Genomic DNA, 27,785 nt, shown 5'->3' on the forward strand with positions numbered 1-27,785 from the left:
TAGCTGTGTGGATATCACACTCCATTAGCAAGAAATGATTGTGTCTGGAAAATCCTCGTTTGCACATAAGTATATTTAATATACTTGTAAAATTCAGTATTTTACAGTCTCCCCCACCTGCGGGTGATCACAAGAGCATATCCTGGGCGATTGGCGAGCCCTCCTGCTGTTATCCATTATGTGCAACAGAATGATCAATTCTACGTTGTTTAGCATGTGCGTGATTTGAGCAGGCGGGCGACTGCATGTTCCTATATGTTCTCATTCGAGTCTTTTGGTATTTTGTCACGCAAAAGTACAATAGAATATTCACCTCTCCATTGTAATGTCCCAATGGTATGCACAGATTATTTAGAATTCAACACAGAAAGTCGAGAGGATTTAGCGTGTATTTGTACACAGGCGTTTGCGTTTTCAAAAGTACAGTGTGAAGGAGTAGTATCAAAATTTTGAAGAGCAACAATCTGCAAGCAGGGTGGAACCTTATGGTATTTATTTTCACGAGTAGTATAAAAACTGTAGGCAAGTGTTTACACTTTGGATACTACAATAATAATAATAATAATAATAATAATAATAATAAAGAAAACATTAAAACATCAACTTCTGAAGTGTGTTTTTTTGGTTGTACTATTCCTTCTCCGTATGTCAGTTGGCATGCTACTGTCTTTGCTAGGTTCTTTGGTGACGAAGCTAGCCCCACGCAACACGCCGACCTTAAGCATTAAAGCGTCAGACGAGCATGTGGCATGTGCATTATGCTGCCTCGGTCGCGTTTGGCAAAACTGTTTACATATTAGCTGGAAGGTCCAATCTGCTTCCATATGGCGTCATGCGTCACTGATACGCGTGACCAATCAGAGGCGACAGCTGGCCGCCACCGCCAAGCTTGTGTGCGGAATCTGACACAGGAAGCAGGGAAAGACGGCATAAAGTAGTTGCGGTTCTGCCCACTAGCTGATAGTTGCGAACTCGAGCCTGAAGTAATTTCTGGTCATATTTATTTGCGTTTAATTTCTTTTCGAGAGCCGTCTACAGCACTTGCAAGACATCCAGCCAAAGGTAAATAAGCGAATTGTCTAACCAGTTTGTTCTCTAGTACAGACGTGGCTAGCTAAACAGAGCAATAACAAACAGTGCTAGCGGGCTAGCGAGGTGGCTAAATTATGGAAAATGTAATTAGCTAGCTAGCCCCCTCCCTATAGGCAAATCCGTGAAGTAGCTAGCTAGCTATAGTTGTAAAGCAACTATAGGACTGAGTTTGTGGTTCTTAAAATTAGTTCAAATTCCAGATGCAAAGTATGCGCTAACCTGAAGTACATTTTGTTATTTTAATTATCAGATAACTTATATTGCTATTTAACTACATAGTTGTTTTGATTAAGGTAGTGGCTGTAATATACTAACACTGAAGTGAAGTTCGACGAGACTGGTGAAACGTGGGTTAACTGGTTAGATTTTTGGTGTGACTGCAGTCAGCCAGCTGTACCGTACAGCTTTTGTCTAGCTAGCTAGTTAACATTAGCTAGTTTCTTTGAAAGCTGAGTGTAAGCTTGGGTTTTTGACAGTACCTGCCCTGAGGCAAAACGAAACACACCGCCGACTCGGAAGGTCGTGGCCCAGGGACCAGTTTGTCGAAGAACGTTTGAAAGATATGGTAAGACCTGTCAACGTTTTATACTTTCACTTTTGTTCAACAGTTCAGTGTGTTTCGCGTTCACGATATAGGTTCAGATTTTTTGCTAGCCTTTGCTAGCGAGTTAGCTAGTCTAGCTAATTGAATTGCATTCCTGTGCGATAGAATTTTCTGTCTTTGGTAATGTGTGGTAATTTTGTGTGGCAGAAATTTTTTTACTTGTTCTGAAGCATTACAGAAGTTAAAAGGGGCATAAACACCTGCCTTAACCTGATGCAGCTTAAGGAGGAGAAGGGGGTTGTGTGTTGCTGTGGTCGACTTTAAAGGCACAGACCGGGAGCTTAGTGTGCTTCCATAGCAGGTGCCCCCGTCAGGTCAAGCGTGTGTCTGTCAAGTTAGCTGTGTGACCTGGTTAGGTCAGGTGTGTAAAGCTTCAGGATAGGTCTCGAAGGTTATTTGTGGAGGGAATGTGAGAGGCGGTTTGTTGGCTTACTGTACAGGGGCTGGAGAACAAGCTGTCAGATTTGATGGGGACATCTGTTCCCTTACAAATGGCGCGCTTGTGTAATCCTCCCCCTGGAGCCTGGAGTGGGAGTGAAAGGTTTGAGGGGTGTATGTGTGTGTGTGTGTGTGTGTGTGTGTGTGTCTGTGTGAAAGGCGAGACCCTCACTCCTGAGATCGCAGCGTATGTAACAGGTGCCTCTCTAGTGTTCACCACCTGCTGACCATGTTGTGTATGTGTGTGTTTCTCTGTCTTTGCTGTTGGTGCAGTAAGCTCTGCTGTGATTTAACAGCATGGCCTGTAACTGCGGCTCATATCCCGAGCAGCAGGTAATTGTGGTTCAGGGACATGGAGGGGATTGCAGGGAAGGCCAGATTACATCTGTAGAGTTTCTGGTTTTCAGTGGTATCTATTGTTGCAGTTTTGCATTCCAAACCTCTAAACGCACTGTTCCCCAGATATCTTTACTGGTTCTGCTGCATTTTCCTCAGTCAGGTCCACACACAGTTGGACCAAGGTGGACACACATCATTAGATAGAGATCTGGGGTGTGCATGGGTGCATAGAGTCTGTGAGGCTTTGTGTTTGTGCTGATGTGCGATCTGTCACTTCACATTACAACAGTGAGGTTTCCCTTGATGAGCGGACCTTGCAGCATCATACTTCCTGCTCTGATTGGCTAGTGTCCTTTGTGGGTCTTTGCGATGTCATGTGTTCTAAGCCTAGTTCACGCTTGAAAGACTAATGACACAATTGCAACAGTCTCCTTTAAAAAATTGTTGCAATGTGAACTCCTTGTCACATTTTGCAATGTTCTGCCTACTCAGGTGCCGTAAAGATGTCGTTTTTTGATCTTCATAAAATGGAGTTTGTCATTTTAAAGATCTTGGTGTGCCCAGATACATTTTGTGGCTTTTGAGGGTTAGTTATATATTAATTTTTCAGATTTCAATAGCGTGGATGGATATTGTAAGAGTACCATCTTTCATTATGTTAGAATTCGATATAAAGTGTATACAGTTTACTGTATGAGCACAGAAAGTGAAACATGTTAATTGGGGGTGTCATGAAAGCTGTTCAGGAGATTATGATTGCCAGCTTCTCAGATTTCCCTAGGTCTTGATCCGTTGAATGCGGTGGGGGAGGCATTTAATAATTGGAGTAATAAATGGAGTAATAATTATAATCCTAATGACAAGTATACTTTTAACAAACATTACTTGATTAAGTGATGATATTATTATTATAATATTAAAAGCTCCAGCAGGGACACCCGTCTGGTTGTTAACAGAAAGTGGTCAGTGTTTGATTGAAAGATTAAGACACAGTATGTATACAAATGGTCAGTGGTAGTGATGGCATATATGATTTCCATGGATATTTTGTTTTTTATGAGGATATGTGGTTTACAAAATTCTGCAAGTGAAGATGTTTACAATAGATATAAATGGTTTGTCTTAGTGGTGGATGATTACCAGTTTGCACACTGCCTCCTAAGATACTTTAAGGTGATGTCCAGCTTACAATGTTAAATGGGTGAATATGTGTTAATTTCAAGGTGAACCCCAACTGTCAAATTAAATTCCACTATCTTTTCTACTTAGCACACAGATCCTGGAGCAACAGTGTATTTCATTTCATAAATACTAGCACCTTAGCATTTGTATATGATGATGATTCTGTAATCTCTGAAATGGAGACAGTTCTCCCATCAGCTTTATAAATGAATTTTCAGGACTGCCACCAAATTGTGAACCAACTTGTACAAAAATGTAACAGAAAGCTGGCTAAGTAAACAGTTTGAGTTGGTTCCCACAGGAACATCATCCCCACTTGGATATTAGAGTGACTGAGCCAGCCCAGCTGTTACAGGAAGGAGGCTACTGCTTACCTCTGCTGTGTTCTGTAAGGGCCCAGGTGTAGCCAGATTGGAGTCTGCTTAAAAAAAAAAAAACATCTGCTGAATATCACACAACATTCTAACAGCGTGAAATAATAGTCTTTAATTTCAGTTTCCAAAAACAAAAATTTGAAAAGTTTTTTTGAAAATTAACAGAATTAATTCATGTACTCATTCTCAGCAGACCTTAAAGGGCAAGAATGTATCAAGGCACATCAAAAGCTTTAATGGGACAATAAAGTTGTGACACTTTTATGTAGGACAAAAAGGTCCAAGTTGTGAATAGAAACAACTTGTGGAATCCTCAGCTAACCATATCTTAAACATTATATACAGTATTAGTTTGAAATTTTGGATCTCCACATAAAACATCAATAACAATACATCAGCTTAAGAATTCTGAGGGATATATGCCAAAGTTTATCCCATTTCACACAGAATGACCCTCATGTATTATGGTAAAATCAAAGCACAATAATATGAAAATGTCCCCCATGTCCCAGATGAAGTGGAACAGCACTATGTAGTTGCTTCCTCCCGTGTATAAATGTAGCTGTCCTGTACGCACTGTAGAATCAGTCTCTCCCTCCCTCCCCTCCCCCCCGTCAGTGTGACATGCTCCTCCCTCATCGTGATGCGCTTTAAGGAAGCCCCCCCACAGGCTTGGGGGAGTGAGGGGCGCTGGTGGTCCCAGCATCCGCCCCCCCCCCACCTCCGCACCCCCCCCCCCCCCAAGCAGACTCGGACAGCGACAGATGGAGGGGTCACACTGTGGGGTGTCCCGCATCTCACAAGTGCAGCCCTCCCCATCCGTGTAGCCACCACCACCCCCCACCCCCACCCGCCGTCTGCATTGTTCCTCTGTCCAGCCGCTTGCTCAGAATCAGGCGTTCCAGGTCAGCACCCTTTAGCTTGTGGGGGTTGTGTCTCATCATGTCTCTGCAATGAACTGGGGTAGATACAGATGGAGGTGGGTCCGAGTGGGCCACTCCAGATTGTGCATACATAAATGATTGTGGTGGAGATCACCACAAGGTTCATAGGTTTCATTATGGATGCTCAGATTAATAATTTCACTTGAAGTTAGTAACACTGCCAATTTTTGGTTAGACTGAAAGTAAACTGAAAATTCTAAAGTGAAAACATTTAGAATCCACAAGGCGGTGGAGCATCAGAACAAGGCATTTCAAAATGCAAACAGAGGCCATGCAAGCACTAAAGAAAATAAAGTGCTCACTTTGAATGCGCAGTATGAAAATCCTCTTGATAATTGAAAATGGGCAGCTTTATATTCCTGGCTGCAGATCTCAGGGAATAAATATCAACAGGGCTACAGTTTGTTCTTAATTCTTCCTACTGAGCAGGTTACTCAAACAGACCCTGCCTATCAGTATTTTTAGGGGATAGTGCTGCTCTCTTAATTACTACAGTGATTCCTAAGAGTGAGAAAAGCTGTTCACATGATGCACATCTTCTTTTTTTCTACAATTATTCCGCAGTACTGAGTGGCATGCAGTTAGTTGCTGTTGTATTTGCAGCTAGTGAACTTGTTGAATGCTGACAGTGATGTGGACTTTCTGTGATTCCAAAGTGCTCTGACAAATTTGGCAATTTTCAGCAACAAGTTCATGTTTATCACGCAATCCAATATTGCAGACTAGTTGTTCTTGATGCTGAAATTTAGACTGACCGTAAATCAGTTCATACAAGTAACCTTGTTTTTTTTTTTCCGAACAATCATGTGGAGGTTTTTTAGAAATAAACTTTCCTTAAACCACAGTAGGCCTGTTGTCTGTAATTTGTCTCCATCTGCTATATTTCCTCCATTTCCTCCTCATCATTGGGCAAGCATGCAAAGTGCCTCACTTCTGTCTTGCCAAGAAACAGTGGTGGCTGGTGTGTATATAAAAAAGGGAAGCCACAATTTATTGCTTTTAAAAAATTGTTTTACTAATTTCTAAATTGATTACATGAGCTAATTCTGCAATGTTGACTGCTTTTGTACTTGCGGGTGTATGTGTACATGTATGTGTGTGTCTGTCTGTATTTATGTACACACTTTTATATTAAAAAATGGGTGTACTCTTGATCACTTAAGCTACTGCCAGACTTTGTAATATTGCCACTATTGTCCATGTGGATTTCAGTATTGTGCTGAAGCTTTAAAAAGCAGTTTAAATAGGCAGTAGGATTCTGGGATATTAAGCCAGAAATATTGAATGTAACCAAAGGAGACCAAGTTAATGTTATCACGTCAGGTCACAGGGAATCACAGTGCCATACCTGTTCTGAGTAGCAAGTTATAAGATCGTCCTCAAACTCCAACAGGTACAGCAAAGGGCATACAAAGGGCAGCCAAAGTGATCCTGCTTATCAAACAGGTAAGTGATGATGAAGCTCTGTCCAGAAGGTATAGGTTTAAATTAAAAGATGAATTTCTTGCTGATGCTAGGAAGTGTTTTTTCCATGCATTATTTCCATGAGTTATTAATTTATGGCATTTTATTAATGCTGTGCTTCCAATGATAAAGCAGTTACTCCACAAGTAATACAAAAATCAGTGCAGTGCAGTGATTATGTTCATTTACCCAGCATGCCAGTCATTCTGTACTGCCTGCTTGCTTGGGACGGAAAGGAAGAGTTTTTAAATTATACAGATCTGAAACTTGGAATGGAAATAATGTGTCTTTTCAAGCACCTGAAAGGTAAGGGGCTAAATAAAACATCTGTGATGGTTAAGATACCTCTGAGCACGTGGTGCAGCACTGTAATGTCTTTATTGTGGGACACAGAAAAGTTACAGTGGTAAGGTTCAACACAGCACCTTAAACAGAGGGAAATCTCTCTGTCTGGTCCGGTGGTGGTCTCTGTCTATCCACTCAGTATTAGTGAAAAAGTGAGTATCGGTTGTATGTCCCCCTCACTGGGACTGTAGACTGATACGCTCCCTCTGTGATGACAGGAGAGATTCTGTGACGACAGGCGAGTTTCTGTGACGTCTCGTTGCCACTGTCCAGAATTTCTAGTGATCGTGTTCCTGCTTTGTCCTCCACACTATGTGCGGGGCAGCAGCAGACAAACCGCCCTACCCAATAGTGCCATTAGTGAAGTAGATTTCTGTCAGAGATCCGCAGGCAGCCACTTTCAACCCCTGCCTGTTTCCGTGTAGTTTCTCCTCCAGACAAAAGCCCATTATGGGGAGTGTAGCTGGGGGTGGTCGAGGGGGGGTTCCCTGCTATTGATCTATTGAATAGAGATTGCTCACTCCCTCTCCCTCTCTTTCACCCTCTTGCTGTTGCTCCCTAGCTCTTGTTCCTTAGCCCTCACAGGCTCACCAGCTGTCTTGGTTTATGGCTGTCCTGAGGCCTTCAGCATGCAGAAACAATGGTGCACATACACACATACACACACAAAATGGTTTCTAATAGCCCTCTTTCTTGTGGATTGTGCTTGTTGGTGTGGTTTGCTGCTATGCTGCTGAGTGTTCTAGAGTGTGAGGAGCAAAGGTGAATGTCATCTACAACAATGCAAATGTTGAAGACTGTTTGTGCCTTATTCACTTAAGTGACTCTGTTGATCTATGTTGTGGAGGACCAGTGGAGATCAGGTCCTCTATATCTGTTTTACAGTGCAGAGTGAACTGTGCATAGAAACACCTTCCTTCTAAGCATAAATGCTGTTGTGATGTGTTGTGATGACCTGCGTTTGTGTGTGTGTGTGTTTTTTGTGGTATTAAACAGGTGGAATCCCAGTCTCATTTTATGCTCACTAGTCTGTGATCTGAATGAGTTTACCATGTTTCTCTATGGGAAGGAGGGCTGTGGGGGGTTGCGGGGGCTGTGGGGGGAGGGTGTGAATCTGCCTCTTTGCTTAGACAGGAGCTCAGAGCAGCCGCTCCCCTCAGCTTGGCTTTATCACGGCACGGACGCCTCGGGCGCTCGGGCCCTCTGTATCCTCCTCTATATCGCAACCGTTGTGGGACTGGCTGACGTCACACTCCATGCACGTGTTCAGCTGTCTTGCACACTCGCTGATGGCTCTGTGTGTGTGTGTCCTCAGGGGTCCTCTCTTTTTTGAAGTCTGAATTTGTGGCATTTGGCGTGCCTGCCCGGGACCCTCAACATGATGACCAATGCTGTGAGTATGTGTGTTACCCGCATATCCACTCCTTACCCTGTGCTCTGCCCTGCTCTGTATTCCCTCCTTCAGGCCACTTTACTGCACTGTCTATACCAGCCTGTATCCCCACACTTTACCAGACGAGACCCCACTCTGTACCCCGAATGTGCACTGCACTCCACTCTGGGCTCTGCGTCTGTAACTCACCCAAGCCCACTATAACCCACTGTGCCCCTCGCAACAATGTTCTCCCGGTTTTTCTATGTGTACATGTATGTATGTGCTTTTGAAAGATGGTGTCTGTTCCTAGGCCAGCAGCCAGTGCTAGTCATTATTTATGGGCCTTGAATGCATTTGCTTTACGTCCTTGTTCAGTCAGCCTTTCTCCTGTGTGGGTAGTGGCCCACCTCTGAAAGTGCCCCTCAGTGCAGGGGTGTCTGGTCAGGGTCTGAGGATGTGGTCTCTGGCACTCTGTACTCTGGTTTTGGTTAAAGTATCCTGCTTGTTAATGGTACTCGGTGCAGAGCGGGCGCTGTTCAGATCTTTACATTATATAAATGAGTCAGTATCCACCCTCAGTCATAACGGTGATCCGATGTCTGTGAGTCTTGACTCAGCGGATCTGCTAGTATGTTGAGCTGATGCTGGCTACTTTTTCCCTGGTGCTTTCCCTCCCTTGTCTCCACCCTCTGTCTGTGTGGCCCCTTGTTGTGCGATCTTCTCTTGTAACCTTTGCATGTGTCTCCACTGTTTTTTATGCAGGGTGGAGCAGCTCCCCTTTGTGGAGATCTGAAGGCTTTCTTGAGCACCAGTCAGAACATCACAAAAAGTAAGACCTGCTGTCAGGATGGGGGTGCGGGGGGAGGGGTGCATGGCCTTGTTAAATCGTGGGACTTGGGCCGCATTCCTTATTCCAGCAATGTGCTTCCAGGCCTGTGGCATTGCAGCAGTGAAGCATGCGGTGAGTAGGACAATGCTGTGGTGCTGCGTTGACTGGCCAGGACGAGTGACGTCCGTCACTCCTGACATTCTGCAGTGTGTGTCTGTTATATGGGCAGTTTCATTCTCAGCTCACGTCTGCTAGTCTTCAATCAATGAAAGAAGGAAGGGAGTCCTTATGTATGGAATGTGTGAGTGTTTCCTTTTGTATGTGCGTGTGTGTGTGTGTGTGTGTGTGTCCTTATGTATATGTATGTAGGGAGTCTCTATGTATGGAATGTATGAGTGTTTCCGTTTGCATGTGCTTGTGTGTGTGTGTGTGTGTGTGTGCATGTGCAGGGGTGTTTCTATGTTTTTGTGCGTATGTTTCTGTGTGTGTTAAGGTTGTCATTGAATCGAGAGTTTTACACCATGATACAGTTCCAAAAGCCTGGTCACCAGAATGAAGATCAGTTTGTCACAGCAAATGTCCATTCAGTAGTAACTCTGTACGGGGATGCAATTGCAGTGAACATCTCGTCAAATACAAGTCATTTCATTCTTGGGGGGCAGTGGGGCAGGATAGATTAGAGATTTGAAATTAATGAGATGTATAAATAGACCAGTATTTTTCAGCCTTGTGTAATACTAGGGACCAGCTTGCTGAAGTCTTAATTCTTTGACAGCCAACAAAACATTTGACTCAGAAAAGGAAGTGAAAAACAAAACTCATTCTTTACAACTGTAGTATCTCTTTATCAGTTCTGCAATTCTGCATCCTCTCCTCCTCGTTCTATGCCTGTTCCTGGTTCTGTATGTCTCTTTCTGTGGTTGTGTGTGTGCGCGTGTGTGCGTGTGCACATGCATGTCTCTCTCTCCCTGGTTTTGTGTGTCTCTATCCCTTTGATGTTGCCGCCCTTTTCCTTGGTTCTATATATTTCTGAGATTCTGTCCTGTCTTTTTGCTAAAATTGAAAAGGAGCCATTGTTTTTTCACCTCTTATCCACATGTTTGATTTCTCTTTAGCATAGTAAAGGCCTAGTATTTCACGCTGAGATGCTCTTTCTAGAAGCATGTTACAGTTGTACAGAGTATTAAACCTTGAAACAGCCAGCTAACTTAACTGGTTGTTTGGCCACTGTGCTTTTCTTACAGCATATTCTGAGTTTTAAATATCTTTAGCATCTATTGTCTATAGTCTGCAGAAGTGCTCAGGTACTCGAGAACGTGGTGATGATGATGATAATAAATGTATACTCACTGAAAATTTCACTGTGTCCAGTGTCCGCTGACACCATTTTCAGCAGTTTCAAGTACGTGTTCCCTCAGAGTTTTCATCTCCTCTGACTTTGGTGGCAGATTTTTTTTTTTTAAAGATGACTAAGCATTTGCAGTGGTCTCATACCATCATTACTGACAGATTACACAGTCCGCTCAAGCTTGAATTGCCTTAACACAGTGTTTGTCAATCCTACTCCTGGAGCCCCCCTGTCCTGCATATCTTCTGTCCATTCTTGCTCCACACACACCTGATTGAAATTAGTGTGAGCTCTTGATTAAATCAGGTGTGCCCAGCTAATCAAAAGTGCCACTGATGAGTTCAGTCAGGTAGGTAGAGCAGGGAAAGATGGAAAACATGCAGAGCAGGGTTAAGGCTTAACACATAGTGTAAGATTAAAATTGTTTGAGAGGCTATAAATTTAATATATTGAAGTAAGGTTTTGCCCAATCGTAAAATATATATTTTGCAAGGGGCACTGAAAGACTAGTCTGTACCTTCCTTGGACTGGGGTTTGAGAAACACTGTCTTACTGGAAAGCTAGTACTAGTCATTTTATGGAGGCCTGGTGAATTGCTAGGTGCTACCGATGCAGTAACCCTGGCTGATGTAAGCCCACCTTACTCCAGAGAGGCCAGTTATGTCCTGGTCATGTTTGGCCAATAACTAGTAATGTCAGGGCTTCAGGGTTCTGCCTGTTTTCAAAGCAAACACCTTTATTGCCTGATGAAGTTGAAAGCCAAGCCAGTCTTTTTATATGAATTCTTGTTACCAAAGCCACACTGAGCAGTTTAATGCTTGGCCTAAAAAGTCATTGTATATCCAAATGCCCAACATTAAATGCCAGCCAACTGACAACATGGAATATTTTGCTTATGAGCTGTCACCAGCCTGGCTGTTAATGATTCCCAATATATTTTTCATTTATTTCCTGTGTTTTTAGGTGCATGTTGCTCTGCAGTATAAACAGTTAAGGAGTACTCTGATATACCCTTGCAGAGTAAAATATATGCAAAACTGGTATAATTGTGCACTTTTGGAAAGCATTAAAAATTAGTAAAATTGGAACTACAAAGCAAGCCAGAAGGGTTTCCTTTTTTCCTGTATGCTCCCAATAAAAATGCATCACAGACCATATTAAAGTGCTCAGTTTTAAACATTATAAGATGCTTCTGCTAAACACTGGAGTCCTGTTTTAATGTCTATAGACCAATCAGACCAGTATCACTCAGAAATAAAAGGTGATGTCATAAATAAGGTGTTGGAGATCTGATAGGAGCACTCAGAGTGGCTGCTGTGTGAAAAGCACACTGTAGGGGAACCCACAGCACTTGTTCTCAGGAGTACTCTGACACTCTTAGACAGGCTAGAGCAAGCGAGTGCTACACGCCCCCCCCAAACACACACACACACACACACACACACACACACACACACACACACACACACCCTGCAGAAGCTCTGTCTGAATGGCTGCCCTGTGTGGATGCAGGCGGAGTCAGCCAGGAAGCAGCACACTGATCTCCTGATCACAAGCATGTGCTCTGTGAATGGAGCCCAGCCTTCAGACTTTGTTTGGGTAGGCGGGTGGACTGTCTCTGTGCTCGGCTGGCAATGCCTTGCTGGGTCTCAAGTTTCCATTGAATGGTAACAAAGAGTGCAAGTGGGGTCTGTTCTCGTGCTGCAGAGACCGAGCAGCATGCTGCCTGCACTCCAGGTAAAAGTGAGTCTGATTCCTCTTCTCTCGCTCGCTCTCCCTCCTCTCGCTGAGGTTTGCGTTTGGTCTCTCCGATTAGCTGTGGTTTGGGTCTCGGGTTGGGGGAATGTTGTTGGGGGGGCTGGAAGTGCCCCTCTCCCTCTGTCAGAGTGGAAGTTCTTCAGGCGCTGCATGTGGGAGGGGGGAGGGGTGCAGGTCTGAGCTCAGAGTGCCAGACTGTGCTGTGGGAACGCACAGGTAACCAAAGCGCTCTTGGCGTGATACCCGGGCACAGCCGCAGTTTACCCACTTCCTGACGGCTCTCCTGTCATTCTGCGCTGTTCTCACTTACCTGTGATGCAGTTTATCTGATGACTTGTTGAGGGTTTTTTTTTTTTTCTTATTGTAGCCAAAACTGTTCAGAAGTTACATGTCACTGCATTTTGTGAAACATGAGAGTAACAAAATGTAGATAATTGTTTTCATTAATTTTGTAAAATGTACACATATAATATTTTGTCTGTGTCTTTATACACAGTCATTGTAAGAGAATTAATCTGGGTTTTGTGTGAAACTTTGTTTAATGATAAGAATTTTATGAATAACAATATTTTATTTTGAATGTTGTTAAGCAACAGTCTTTTAAATAATTAACAATAAGGACTTCAAAAGCTCAGCAAAATGAAATGTAATTTATGAACCATATGTAAAAAATACTGCAATAGAAGAAAATGGACCATGCAATTTTTTATTGCTATGAATAATCTCTGATATCTACTTGTTGCATGTTAACAACATGCAACAATTTTTGAGGCTTGTAGAAAAGTACAATCTTATGGCCAGGCCTCTTGGTCTTGATAAAAGCTAAAATCATTACACTTCCAATTACATTAATGAATACTAAACTCCTATGCACATGTTGTTTGTAGTAATTAGCTTGATTTGTGATCAGTTCTAGCTATAATGGGATGTTCTGCATCTAAAAAGTGTAAGTTTTGAATGGCAGTATTACCTTATGAGATGAAATTTCAAAGTTAAAGTTATACTCAAGCTTTTAGAGCTTTACCCACTTTTGAAAAATAATGGTCCTGTTTTTTTTCTTTTTTTTTTTTTCTTCCCAGCCAATTATGGTCAGAATGATGAAAAATTTCACAGCCAACCACAGGACGCTAATTTGAATATGAATTGCCGCACTGCTGATCTCATGGGTGGGGAAATTACAGTGTCCTTTCATATGCTGCACATTTGCAAATAGTTTGGCAGATATGAGAGTCTAAATTCCAAGCACCACCAGCTGTCCTGTTGAATAATCTGTGGTGCTCTGTGTAGAATGCCAGGGGAAATACTCTTATTGATTTTACCTCATTTCTTGTCATTATCTAGCATTTAAATGTTTCAATAAAAGGATGCGTTACCTCTGGGGCTCACCTTTTGAAAGTCCGTGCATTGGTAGCTGAATCAAGAGTGAAATGCATAATGTAGAAGTTTTAGACTCCCTTACATACACAGAATTTTTCAGTTATATAATATGTGCTCACAGCTCATGTGCTGGAGAAATTCATGATAAGAGTTTGTTTCTGTTTTAAATAGGTGTGCATCTCTGTGAGTTTGTGTGTGTGTGCGCGCGTGTGTGTGTGTGTGTGTGTGTGTGTGTGTGTGTGTGTGTGTGTGTGTACTGCAGTGTGGCTCAGCTGTATTCTAATGAAGCTCAGCTTATTGTTGGCCCTTATAGAGATTGGGGAATTCCAGGGAGGCCCTGTCTACTGTGGGCAGAGCAGTCCTTCCTGAAACAGGCTGGTCCCTATTGTGGGGTAAGGTCCTGTTCAAGATCAGAACCCCCTTTAACCTAGCCCTAATAAGGGGAGGATATGGGGACAAGCTGGAATAACGGGCTGCCCGGAATTAATGCTTAAAATCTGTAAGCACCTGTGCTGCCTGTACAAAAGGAAAACTCTGGCCCCTGAAGGTGCACTTGATCCGTTAACTTCCACTTCTTACAACTTTTATGTGTTAGCTTGCTGTCAGCTGACAAAAGTGGTGACTTTCACAATTCTTTTGAAAATCCTCAACAATTTGGTATTGCATACACACTATCCTCTCCCTTTTTTTCTGATGCCCCTCTTGGCTTGGTCAGGAGCGAGGCAGGGGATTTAGGAGGAGAGAGACTGAATAGGCTTAGTCTCCTTCGCCTTCAAACAGGAATGGTGTGAAGAGCATGTGAAGCTCACTGGCACGCATCATAGATGTTGTGGCAAGCGTCATACCTCAGTTCATCCAGTGGCTTCACTGCAGGCCCTTTTAGGATAATTTAATACTATGGACGGAGAAAGAGATCCAGGATGCCTGTCCTGGACGATCGATAGCCCGTTATTTTGTGCCCATGCCTACAGCAGAGGCTGGCACACCTCTACATGGCTGGGAAAGCCTAGGAAACTCTAGACGACATTGCCCCGATGTAGTTGTCAATGGTGTGTTGACTGCAGTAAAATAAAACAAACCTTGTTTGTACGACTGTGTTCACTCTTCATGCTGAAAAACCATGGCTGCATTCACATCTTGATGTGCAGCAATGTTTTTTTTTTCCCCCACAAAAGAACTGAGGAAAGTGCTTCACGGCTGTCAGTGTCACTCTCTAAAGCACATACTCGGTTTTCTGGTGGTGCACGGTAGGCAGACATATGTGCCCTCTTTTCCTCTGTAGCTTCCCTGAGTAGCCCCAAGTAATAACTCTTGGCCATATGGTGGAGACGCATGCAGTGCTAAACAGGAAAGTCGCTCCCAGTTCCTGCCTGCCTTGAAATTGCTTGGGTTTGCCCATTGTAATGCGTACCCCAAACTCAGCCCTGTCTCTACCCGTTTAGTATTAGGGACCCCCTCCTGTAGGGTTGGGGAGTAGGGCTTCAGTAAAGAATCACCCCCCCCCCCCCCCATTTATGCTCTGCATTGTCACTCTTGTCTTCACAGCCCCTATGATTTTTTTAAAAAAAGTGGTGTGCACTTAACCTCAGGAAAAAGTTGTGCTGTGTCCAAAAACTGTCAGATGCGGAAACCTCCCTTCTTTACTGTGACCTTGTCTGAAATCCTCAAGCTTAGTGGCGTGTTTAGCTGCTCTCTTGTAATCATCTGTAAATAAAAAGAATCATTTATTCTTGCATCATAATAATTTGCGTCATAATTGTTGTAATTTACTTCATAATCTGATGCTTTCATTTTGTCTTCTGCTTTTCAGGTAATATTTCCATGGTAACGCCATCTAACTTCAACCCAACGAAGATCACTTTAGGGCCAGTTAGTGTGAATGTGGGGCCCTCAATGGTGAGTCTCCATGATGACCTGTGTGGATTTGCACTGGCAGTAATATTTCTGACTCTGAGTGACTGGGTGACATCATTCATCAGGAGACTGAGGTTAGATGCGTGGCCTGGAGGTGGGGGGAGTGGTGACAGTGTGTGTGTTCCATGTAAATCAGTGTCGCTGTGAGGTTGTGACCTTTTGCTCCTGTTGTCATCCCTCAGCCGCCAGGATTGCTTGCGCGCATACTCACGCCTGCGCACACGTGCGTGTTCTCTCTGTGTGTAATTTCTCTCAGGGGCATCTCCCTCTGTGCGTTGGGTGTTACGCTCTGTCAAGCGCACGCCCTACTTTACCAAAAATAGAGCAGCCTGCGTCACTGAAGCAGTCTGTATGGATGGGGTCGCTGTGAGCTCCTCTAAGAAGAGCTGGACTGGATGCTTTTTACCCAATGCGGTGTCTTCTGTGTGTGTGGATTCTTCGTTCTTAATGCTGCTTGTAGTGCATGGTACTCATTGCTTTCCATAAATCAGCAAGGTCGTAATGAGGACCTCCTGCTGTTCTGTTAGTGGCCTGTAGGTGGCAGCATATGACAAGGCCAGGTACTGAGGGAATCCTAGCTGGCTGGCATGTGCCTGTCACGCACAGGCCATAGGAGGGCACAGGGCCCCCCCTGTAGTGAGTAGAGGCAGCCCAGATGGGACCCCACTTCAGCCTCGTTTAGCGCGAACAGACCAGTGCTGTGTTGCTATGCCCCTCTTAATGAGCTCATTAGCCGCACTGTGTCAAAGAGAGGCTCGTTAGAGGCCCGAGAGCTCGTTAGGAAGCTGCGTGACTCTGCGGGCAGAGTGAACACTGCTCCACTCCCCCCTCCACCAAAGGCACAGGCTGGGGTCGGGGGCTTGGTGTTACCTGCTGTGGGGTTAGAGACATTGGTGATTAGTTACTGTGGTGATGGATGTCCTTGGTGTGTTTGCAGGTCACGACCTGGTTAGGCTGGTGGAGAGAACCAGGTTATGTTCGGAAGAGAAAGGAGATGTGTAAAGATGTAATATTATATCATTATGCAGTGATTGAAAGAAGGTCAGGCCTGCTCTAGTGAACTCGTGTGGTGTTGGACAATGTAGGGAGAACCCTGGATTTTGCCACATTATGAAGAGAGGCACCTTCTTATATTAGTGTATATAAGATTATATGCGTGTGCATGTCTGTAAAATGCAGACAATGGCTTTATATGACAAACAGACATGTTTCCCCCTTAAATGTGAGTGCATTTGTGCAGTCAAAAGCCGGTGTGTAATTGGGTTGCCTGGTATAATTATTCTAGTCAATTTTTAGCTCTGTTATTTCTGGATGATCTCTCTGTCATCTTGTGTGTTTGTTTGGCTCAGTGAAACAGATTCTGTTGCAGTGTTCTGTATCATGGTCCTTTCAATTTCATAAACAGAACACTCTGAGAAGTGGATTGAGGACAAGTGGAGCCAACAGTCTCTGTTCAGATTAAATATTGATCACTTTTTTTATTCTCTGTATAAAAATGTACTGGAACTGACTGTGTCTGTAAGGGGCTTCCTGCTCCCATGTCAGGCAGGTCGCTATGCGTTGACACTGTCGCCTCCTCATTCCACCCCCTCTCTGCTCTCTCCCTCTCCCTCCCCATGCAGATCATCAGCACACCTCAGCGAGTTGCCAACTCAGGGAGCGTTCTTGTGGGGAGCCCGTTCACTCACACGCCCACCATGGTGGCCCAGAGCCGCCCCCCTCAGGTTGCAGAGTGGACTCCTGGGTGAGCTGCTTCAAAACATTTCACCTCGATCACCCCTTACCTGCCTTTTCGCTCAACTCATTTCTGTTATCAGTGACCTACGCGCGCGCACACACACACACACACACACACACACACACACACACACACACACACACACATACACGCACCCCACCCACCCCAGCTGCTTCATCATTACAGCTGTTCACATTGAAGCCCACTGCTCTTACGTCTTCCTCTTTTTGTGTTGTTCCAGGGCCAAACGAACTCATGACATCATAGAGTCATACTTCTCTGACCGGTGAGTACGCTCATGTGCGTGCATGCACACAGTACTGTGCATAAACACTCAAGAAATCAAACTCATTTTCCTGCGTTCATATCAGTTTGAAAATGAAACTGATAAGACTGACGAAATCATGGTATGCGCAGTGAGATTTAACATGGAACGACTGCTTCTTATTCAATGTTCAGTTTTTGTAAAATGTTTTTGTACAAACGGATCAAGCAGATAACCGTCTCTTCTTCTCCTCCCAGGGACACCCTCTGTGCAGGCGACTCATCCAGGTAACTGTACTCTCTTTGCTTCCCATTTACCTGAGGTATAATCTGGTCTTACTTCTCTGGGTTCCATGCCCCTGTGGCCATACTTCCTCTCCATACTGGGGCGCTGCTCCTGTGATGTCATTAACAGGCTCCTGTTGTCTCAGTGCTTGTCTGTGAGCCCTGTGGTAGTGAAAGAGTGGAAATCCATCTCTGCATCCTGCCGGTATCTCTGTGTCTTTGCACTCTGTGTTAGATGTTTCCCCTGTGAAACTGGACTGCTAGCCAAATGAGGACACGGTCTCTCTCGCCCGCCCTCGTGTACATTGGGAAATGGGAGAACCCAGTAGATGGAACACTGACTCCCTCATAAATGCATGCACATGCTCGCTCACAGAAAGGCAGGTGAAGTGAAAGGAAGGTGTTTCTACATACGGGTGCAATTGGGTACAGAGGTGGATGTGTAGGTATAGAGGGAATCACCAATGTGAGTGAATCTGCATGTGCAAATGGATGCAGAGGTTCTGAGGTGTAGGTGGATACACAGGTGTTGGTTGTAGGTCCAGGTGGGTCTGAAGGTGTGGGTGTTGTATATGTGAATCAGGATGTGTAGGGAGTTATAAGGGTGGCTGTGAAGTTGTCGGTGAATCAGCAGCATTAGGAAAGTGTGCTGATGCTTTGGGTGAATCTAAAGACTGATGTGCAGGTCTAGGTGGATGTGCAGGTGTGTGTGAATCGGCTGGCGTGGATAGACGCACAGGTGTGTGGATGGGCGGTAATGTGCGGGTAATGAAATATTAAAGGCTAAAGAGACTTCCTGTTTCCTGCTGGTGCAGTGCCGGGAGTAAATAATTCAGGACTGAGTGAGAGGGATAAGCCAGTCATGGCTGAGATTGTCAGGGGATGCTGCAGCTCTCTCTGTCCTTTCCTTTCTTCCTTCCCCTAATGCCTTTTTTTTCTCCCCCGTCTCTACCTGACCCCCCCCCGCCTCCGCCTCACCAGAGTCTCTGCTGGTTCGTGGCAGATTGCCATTTAAGTTGTCACTGAAAAACAGTCCCTGTGAGACCCGCTTGGTGTGGGGGGTGGGGGACCTGTCAGCACGGGTGTGGGTGAGTGCGGGGGGGGTCAGGGACTGCAAGGTTGAGGATGAAGGAGAGGAACCGTCATGCAATGGGACAGGCCTTGACCTTCAGGCTGCGATTGGCTCCTCAAGGTGCTTGTGATGAAGAGTCTTGCAGCTTGGGGGTAGAGAGCAGTCCTTGCAGTTAGCAGCTGACTTTGACTGTTTGCAAATAATCCTTTTTTTTTCTTCTGTTCTGTTCTTAATGGTTTGTGTGTGTGTATGTGTGTATATGTGTGAAATTGTGACCGCGTGTGTGGGTCTGTGTGTGGTTGGGAGTGGCTAGTGTGTGCCTTTTTTTTTTTTTTTGAGATGCTTTACATGAGTCTGTATGCGAGTAAATACTTTGGTCCTGTCTGAGCTATCTCCCTATTTTCTGGCCTTCTCTCCCCTCCTTTCCTCTGCCCCTCACGTTTGCCATTTTTCAGCCTGCTTTCCCTCATTATTCCCACATTTCCCAAGCTGGGAGTCTGGAACTAATCCCCTCTGACAACTGGAACCCTGAGCTGCCACTGCGCAGCCCCCCCCCCCCCTACCCCCCCCCCCCCCCCCGCTCTCTCCCTTTTCTCCGCCCCCTTGCGCTCTGCTGCAGCATGCAGGTCGATTTTGGAAGCAGTGGTTACGTAACTCCACGCTCTGCAGTGCTTTCATTAATATTACAGAGACAGACCTCTCCCTGCATCGCTCTGCCCGTCTGAAACGTGCACTTGTGTGTGTGTGGATGCACGTGTGTGTGCAGGTAGATAGATGTGAGTATGTGTGTGTCTCTGGCTGGCTGTTTCTTCCTCAGCACAGCCTGTGTGAGATTTGTGTCCATGTTAGCGCAGAGAGCGAGGGGTTGAAACGCATGCATCCTGAGGGCTCTCGCTCATACTGAGCTAATCTTGTACTTGCTGCATAATCCAGATGCCTGAAAACTCACTCCTCACGTCATTCCCTCCCTCTCATTCTTCTGAATGAATCTTGCGTGTGGTTTTGCCAGTGAGGATGAGGACTGCATTCCCCCAGGAAGGCCTTGGGGGAGGAGGGGGGGGGGGGGGGGGGTTGTGGGTGCAGAGGTTACCATGGTGTTGCTTCACGTGCACAGCGGAGAGATTTCCTCAGAAACAAACGAGGGATGACAAACCCCCAGATCCCACAGTCACGGACATTTACAGATGCTGAAAATGGATTTATGCTGCTGTGTATCTTTCTGAAATCTTACATTTTCTCCAGGACTTAATGAGACTGCATTGTTAAAGTTACACACCCCATATTCAAGTCTGTTGAGTAATGGTCAGTAATGTATAGCGTTAAAGTGTATTTATGTCAGTGTTCAGGTGTTGTGCGTCGGTGTTAAAGAGTTAGCGTCTTCTGCTGTGGTAAGAGACATGAGTCACGAGGCGTTGAGGTGTGTCAGAGGCCATGTCAGTGCGTTTTTCCCTCTCCCGCTGCAGTAAGAGGCTGAAGAAGGGTGACAAGAATGGAAAAGGCCTGAGACATTTCTCCATGAAGGTGTGCGAGAAGGTGCAGCAGAAAGGCACCACCTCCTACAACGAGGTGGCTGACGAGCTGGTGGCCGAATTCACCAATTCCAGCAGTCTGATGGCCGCCGATTCGGTGAGTCCCTTTTGGGGCGGGGCTGGGGTGAGAGGGAGGGAGAACACGGATCTGAGAGATCGAACCTTCGGCACGACCGAGGGCTCTGAGCTTACCCCCCTCCAGTTTGCCTCGTGTCCAGTATTTTCTTTTCCTAACTAAAGATCCAAACAGTGTATTGAAAACTGGATCGTCATCACAGTTTTTGATATTTTTTATTTTTACATTTGTGGAGATGTCTATATGTCTACACCTATGATTTATGTAGGTTTTTATTTATTTGCCTTGGTGTTTGAATTGATAAGAAAAAAACAATGTGAATGAACCCAGTGAAAAACCCTGTGAATAGTTTGTGTGGTTAATCCACTTGCTTTTTCCCCGATTGCTGTGAAGAGAGCTGTGTAGTTTTGTTACTCTTTCTACAAAGCGAGGGTTAAACGATTTAAAAGCTGTGCACCCTACGAACCCAGGTCAGCTAACATTGAATACTTTCCGGTATTATTTCTGACAGGAAGGCTAGAATAGCCTGCCAGAAAACTAATCTGCTTACTCCCTGAGGAAAGTTTAAATTATAATTAAAAAAAGATTTAGGATGGTTGGGGATGGCGTTACGGGCTGCGTGGGGATGCGAGTGAGTGTGGAGGTCATTAATGAGATGCACTATGACCCACACAATGTGGACTGTGTTACACACAAACTCAGCTCTGTCTACGGCAGAACTTGCAAGGCTGAAGCCACTCTACCATATGGTGCTATTTACAGTGAGGGGTGTGTGCGTGTGTATTTATGTGTGTATGTGATTGTGTGTGTGTATGCATGCTTACGTGTGCACATCTGTGCACGTGCTTGTGTGTGCGCGCTTGCTCTCCCAGCAGGTGTATGATCAGAAGAATATCCGCCGGCGTGTGTATGATGCTCTGAACGTGCTGATGGCCATGAACATCATCTCCAAGGAGAGGAAGGAGATCCGCTGGATCGGCCTGCCCACCAACTCAGCCCAGGAATGTCAGAACCTGGAGGTGAGCCTCAGAACCTCTGCAGTCTTTCATCAGCACCAGTACCACACCAACATGGGCATCAAATGTACACAAGCTGTATATGTACATTGATGGTGCTCCTCTTACACCACTGCTGTATTTATACTTATTTTTACACCATTACTAAACTTGTAAATTCCAAACTGATTACTCCTACACCACTACTAAAACTACTACTTGTATGTCAATCCCACATCTTATTGTTGTCTCAGGCATTTTCCTCTGTTCTGTCAAGTTGACGATACTGACGTTTCTGTTCTCTTAAACTGAATATCTGTGGAAGGAGGCTATATTTATGCTACACACTCAGATCCTCTGGTTCACTGTGGTGACACTCACTCACAAGGTGAGGTTGAGAAAGTGAGAGGAAGGCACAGAAACGAGATGAAGGACAAGGAGGGCGAGTGAGAGGGAGAAAGACTCCTGTCTCTAATCACCCGCACTGTGTGTTTTGTTTCCAAACTCGGGAGCAGCTGGAGAAGCAGAAGCGTATGGAGAGGATCAGGCAAAAGAGGGCTCAGCTACAGGAGCTAATACTACAGGTACTGCTGACTGTGTGTGTGTGTGTGTGTGCGTGTGTGCGTGTGTGTGTTTGTTTGTCTTTATCTGTGCGTGTGTAGCATGCATGTCGGTTTTGAACTGCACAGTGATCTGACCCCCCCCCCCCCCCCCCCCCAGCGCACACACCAGCAATTCCAATAATGGATTAAGTTAGCTCTCAAATTTACAACCCAGATAAGGATTGGATTTTCTGGACCATTGATTTATGCCAAATACCTTCTGTCAATTTCAGTTTTAATTTGTGTGTTTGTATATGTTTCCAGTAATGGGTATAGGAGGCCATATGTTCATTGTTTAACTGAAACTGCTACAGGTTACCTCGCCAGCATCTGAAAGGACTGTATTGATTAGATAAAACTGTGATTTAGGGCCCCTTTGTAAAGGATAAATCTGATGAGTGTTGGGAGTTTCCATGTGATCTCAACTGGCTTTCCCAATAATTGGAAAACTAGGCTTTCTAGTATAAAATCAGATGTGTACTGGTACTGTGGATATACTGAATGGGTCCATTTCAAATAGATTACCCTTCATCTTGACCCCATAGATGGAAGATGTATTATTTTATGAGCGTGGGCATTGCATGACTATATCTGAGAGGGTATGGGGTTTGTGTATGTGTGTGTGACTGTGCTTTTGTAGAGATTGTCACCATGAACATGTGCATAAGTGAGCATGGTGTATGTTTGATAATGCGTGCTTATGTATGCACTATGTTTGCTCGTGGGAAGGTTTCCACAAACGCGTGCGATCCTAATATTTCACTCCCTCATGGTGTCACTCAGCAAATCGCGTTCAAGAGCCTGGTCCAGAGGAACCAGGCCAGCGAGATGTCATCCCAGGCCCCGCCCCCTCCTGGCTCTGTCATCCAGCTGCCCTTCATCATCCTCAACACCAGCGTCCGCACTGTCATCGACTGCTCCATCTCTGGCGACAAGTGGGTACTCCGCCTGCAGCCACATTCGTGACATCACCAAATATAAGGCACTAGACCAGATGGGTTACAAATCATAAGTCGTCACACTCTGACTGGTTTGTGATGATTTATGAATTGCAGTCTAACAGCATGGTTAGTCTGATCAATGAGAACTGCAGTTTCAGTGGATAGCAGTGCTGGGGGGAGAGTCAAGGACTCGCTGACCATTCATACCACTTTGCCTGATACTTCCATCACAGGTGCGAGTACCTCTTCAACTTTGACAACACGTTTGAGATCCATGACGACATCGAGATTCTGAAGCGCATGGGGATGTCTCTGGGTCTGGAGAGCGGGAAGTGTTCCCCAGAAAACCTGCGGGTCGCCAAGTCTCTCGTCCCCAAATCCCTGGAGAGCTACGTCACAGGTAACACACTGCCCCCAGCTCTCTTGCATATGATCCAAACAGAGCTCAGCTCAGTTCGTAATAGACCAGCTTGATATTGCCGTAGTGACAGAGGTATGGGTTGTTATGAGAAGCTTGGCTGCGGGTGTCAGGACTCCCTAGCCGGTGAGATGAGGTAGTGAAAACCCTGACCTGACAACTGTGGGAAGCAGGGGGGGGGGGGCAGGTGTCAGGTGTAAAGATTGGTGGTGAGGGTTTAACAGGAGGCTGGGTCTGGGTGTGTGAGGGGTGTGACTGTGTTTCAGTAGCTGTCTTTTTCTCCCCACAGGCATGGCAAACAGCTCTGACAGGTATGACCCTTCCTCTCACCCATATAACACTGCAGATTGTTTGATCAGGTAGTGCTTACGTACACACTAATACAAAATACTGCAAACACTCAGAGTAGGTACACTCCTGCTCTCTAACGGCCGATTACTCATGATGTAGTATATGTATATGAAAGTGTTTAAGAGGGGGGGCTGTAGTACATGACAGTGCATTTGGTTCAGGGAGAGGGATTGTGGTATAGGACATACACTGTCAGCTTTTGAGAGGTGCAGATTGGCTGTCTAAATGGAAATTTCGGTGGAAAATTTCATGTTGATATATTGGAGATGTCAATTTAGATGTCAGTTTTAATGTATTTTTCCTGAAGACAGCCAACCTTTATTGAAAGTATGTCCCTTTTTTAACTGCATTTGTCTACTTACAAACCCTCAACTTTAAAAGTCAGGTCTGTCAAAGTTTCCTGTGGCTATAGTTTATGCTAGGCAGTGTCTGTTATGCTAGGGGGGGTCTTTGTTATGTGATTGACAGTGTCTGTGTTTTGGGGATGTGCAGTGCTCTGTCAGGCCTCTGTGCGGACCAGGACACCTCGTGTTTGATTGGTGGGCAGAGCCGCAGCCACAGTAGCACCGCCCCCTCCCACGCTTCTGAATCCCGTGGACAGACGCCCAGCTCCTTCAACGAGGACGAGGAGGACGAGGACGAAGAGGACGAGCCTTCCTCCCCTGAATGACTGACAGATTCGACCCATCAGACGGCCAGCACTGTCCCCCTCAGGGGCAGGACTCCCACTCATGTATGGCAGGAGCAAGAAGACGGGAAACACGCTGCCTCAGTAGTTTATATTAAGAGTTTTTTTTTTTTTTTTTTTTTTTTTAAATATAATTTTCCCTCTTTTTTATCTCTCTGTCTGTGGGCGTGGGGAGCTTTAATTCCAGTGCAGGGGTTTGCTGCAGTCTGCTTGGGGTAGGGGGTGTGATATGCTTCTAGATGCTTGTTGTCACAGAAGGCAAGAGCATTTGTCCCACTGTCTGCGAAATTCTAAGTTTTCTTTCTTTATTCTGCAGGATGTGTTTTTTAAAAAAATAACTAAAGATATCATTCATATTTATATTTCGCCAGCTACTTTCAAACATAAAAACCTATTTAGTAATGTGTTGTGTTGGTTTATGCTAATTTTGTTTCTGTTGTGTTCATTTTTGGGACAAGGGATAGATTCCACAATTGAACTCATCTAACCCTGATCTAAAATCTCAAAAAGGTGTAAGCTTAATCTAAGTTACATGAAACTGATAGGTTATTTGTATGTTTCTTTAACAAAACAAAAAAATCAAACACTTTGTACAAATTCTGTTTCTGTTTTTCTTGCTCTTCAAAAAATAACCTGGTGATTTTCTAGTGTTTATTCCTTGCCTCTGGCTGCATTTGTATGGGAATCTAATATCCACAGCTCCTCAGTCATCTTGTGACCGTCAGTGTCTGGAGAAGTGTGCACCTGAGTAGGGAATAGTCACCCCAGTGCCTAGGTTTCATTCAATCACAGCCTTTACATCTGATCTTCTGTGACTCAGAGGGATTGAAAATGGACTGAATCCTTTTGTTACTGGAAAAACCCCTGACTCCTTATGGTTCCCCAGAGTGTGTGCATTTGTAAGTATAATCTTGAATGTATATATGCGTATATAAACCTAACTTTTGGTTATTGCCGTTCTTGTATTGAGTATGTGCAGTTTACATCCAGTACATAGCTTTACAAATCAGCACACACACGTGGTCTCTTGATATCTGTCCATCTGTGTAATACAGTTTTGACACATGCTTACATACTTGGTCCCTGCACGGGTGGTGATGGGAACATCAGAATCTAAACACGAGCTACTTTGTCTTCCTGATACAGAAATGTAGGTTCTGTATCACAGCGTGATACAGGGTAGGGTCTGCAAATATATGGTCTGCCTTTTCATATGTGTGTATGAAGGAAAACTTACCTTTACAAGGTCGAATAGCTCCATGCTCTTGAACCAACATGATACTTCCCACAGCAGTAGGTCTTTGCGCATCTTTAAGAAAGAATGCATTTTAACCCAAAAGAGCACTGAATAGGTTTTGTACTGATAAAGCCTATCTTTGACCCATCATCTTATCACAAGTGCCTTCCTTGTCACTTCCAGAGTAAAGCATAAAGTGAGTAAAGTGGCATAAACCCCCGAGTTTCTCTTCGCCTCATGTTGGCCGAGAACAGGCACTGCACTGGCCGTAAGACGCAGCAGAGTGGAAAGCCCTTTTTGCGCGATGCCCTGCTGGGGCTCGCTGTGCAGGTCCCGGAAGATTTCTGTCACGCTCAGGCTCACACGCAGCGGGGCTGTTGAGGTCGAACTGCATCATCACGTAATCCTAGAAGCTAAGGGAACCCTCGCTATGATTTCAGATAAATTCATCACAAAATCGCAAAGCCCACTTGCAACATCTTATACAGCAACCCCTTTACTTAATTTATTTGGAAGAGGGACGTTTTAAAAGCTTCCTTTGTTGCATAGAAATATTCATCGATGGAATTATGCATCATATTTACTGATCTGCGCTACAGAAAGCATTACATTTATACCCTCTTAAAATCCAACGTCTGCTTTATGCACTTTTCATTACATTACATTACTTCATTTAGCAGACTTTTCATTCGTAACGGATGATGTCGCTTGACTGCCAGGAGATGCCCGGTCAAACAATTATGTTCTTTGGAACCTTTAAACAACTAAATAAATCATACTGTTTTGGTTAGTTGTATTTCATTTGATGCATGTGACAGACATAAACGAAAGGGGGCTGTTACAGGATGTGATTGGAGTTTGCAAGACACTTCATGCGCCGTAAGAGATTTCAGGAAAGGTGCTGCACCGGAAGGCAAAAATGGTCTGGTGGTTGACCCAAGTCTCAACCTAAGAGGTTCTGAGAGAGCACAGCGTCAGCCCCCTGTCACGTTCCTTTGTAATGGCCCAGCAGTAACATTGTGTGCAGTGTATCGCACGCCTGTCTTTATGGCAACGTTTGGTTCAGGCGTTTCACCAAATGTGTACCGTTTAGATGCTGATACGATTCGTATGTTTAAAGGCATTCGGAGACCCCCTGATATGTCCTCAGTCGACCTTCTTAGTTCTTAGTCTTTATCAACTGTTCAGAACGAGCAATTTTGCATGCTGCAGAGCTGAATTTATACAAGGACTAGTAATGTCCTCAAGTGCCAGTCTTGTGCTGAGACAATAATGCAGTGCTGTCTTAAAGAAGAACTGCACCGTAAGGTAAAATAAGAATCTAAATAAAATTACATGAAAACGAAATTGCTGGCACAATACGCAGCTAGTGGGGCGAAGTCGGCGGGTTATCTGGCCGGCATTTAGTGTCAATCGTGGCAAGTAGGTTGGTGGTACTAATGCATTTTGCTATTTTAGTTACTAAAGCTAATTAGACAATTCGTGTAGTCCAAGACACTGACTGCCTGATGAGATTTATGTTGCGCACGTATGTATTTTCACTTACGCAAATGGTGTGACTGCTTCTAAAACTTCAGTTATTTCATGGATAGGCTACGTTATCGTGTGCAAACGTAGCTTGATATTGAGATTTTTATATTTGCCTATTCAGCTAAAAATAGAAAAAAAAACAGTAGATTTCTCAGAGTGTAAGAACTTAATGACAGCATGGGATTACTTCTCTCTTTGTGTTGACTTCTTTAAAGGCACGTTTCCTTGAGACAAGTGTAATTGACGGCATGCACGAAACTAGCTGAGATTTATTTAAGACCCCGTGAAAACAGGAGTAAGCAATTGACCTCTATGAGAAGCCTGTTTCTCTATTTCTGTTTCCAAAAATGAAGGCGTCTTTAACATGATAAGCACTTCCAATCATAAAAGAGGACATTGACTGTAATATGTCTTAGATTTTCATCAGAACTTGTCTACTATGCTCTAAGAGAATAAAAATGCATTTAATTTCGTATCAGTTTAACTCCAGACCCCACCAACACCCAAACGGCTAAATCCTAAACATTCATCCTGAAACAAGACAGCAACGAAAATGTTGCAGTTCTTTCCTGTATGGGTCATAAAGATCGTCCCCTCCTAGCTGTCAAAAAATATGCCAATCTCGGAATTTCGGAGGTGGAACATTGCGCCTGCGCTACTTAGCCTCAAACTCCCT

The 27,785-nt window shown here is 44.6% G+C and overlaps 1 protein-coding gene across 4 annotated transcripts; it reads left to right on the top strand.

Annotated features, from left to right (window-relative positions):
- The first annotated feature begins 926 nt into the window (after window positions 1-926).
- tfdp2 (transcription factor Dp-2) lies at window positions 927-24,413 on the top strand. 4 transcript variants are annotated; one of them, XM_036536709.1, is made up of 15 exons: window positions 927-1,062; window positions 1,569-1,657; window positions 8,098-8,175; window positions 8,920-8,986; window positions 15,280-15,365; window positions 17,006-17,127; window positions 17,363-17,407; window positions 17,644-17,673; window positions 20,206-20,368; window positions 21,220-21,366; window positions 21,858-21,926; window positions 22,728-22,879; window positions 23,119-23,285; window positions 23,593-23,614; window positions 24,147-24,413. In XM_036536709.1, the coding sequence occupies exons 3-15, from the start codon at window positions 8,161-8,163 to the stop codon at window positions 24,322-24,324; spliced, it is 1,263 nt and encodes a 420-aa protein (XP_036392602.1). In that variant the 5' UTR covers window positions 927-1,062; window positions 1,569-1,657; window positions 8,098-8,160; the 3' UTR covers window positions 24,325-24,413. The 4 variants fall into 4 exon arrangements, with proteins under 4 accessions (XP_036392602.1, XP_036392603.1, XP_036392605.1 ...); XM_036536710.1 differs by having other exon boundaries at window positions 21,223-21,366; XM_036536712.1 differs by lacking the exons at window positions 927-1,062; window positions 1,569-1,657; window positions 8,098-8,175; window positions 8,920-8,986 and adding an exon at window positions 12,008-12,077.
- The last annotated feature ends 3,372 nt before the right edge of the window (window positions 24,414-27,785 follow it).

This window comes from Megalops cyprinoides, chromosome 9 (assembly GCF_013368585.1).
Source record: "Megalops cyprinoides isolate fMegCyp1 chromosome 9, fMegCyp1.pri, whole genome shotgun sequence".
Taxonomy (NCBI): Eukaryota; Metazoa; Chordata; class Actinopteri; order Elopiformes; family Megalopidae; genus Megalops; species Megalops cyprinoides.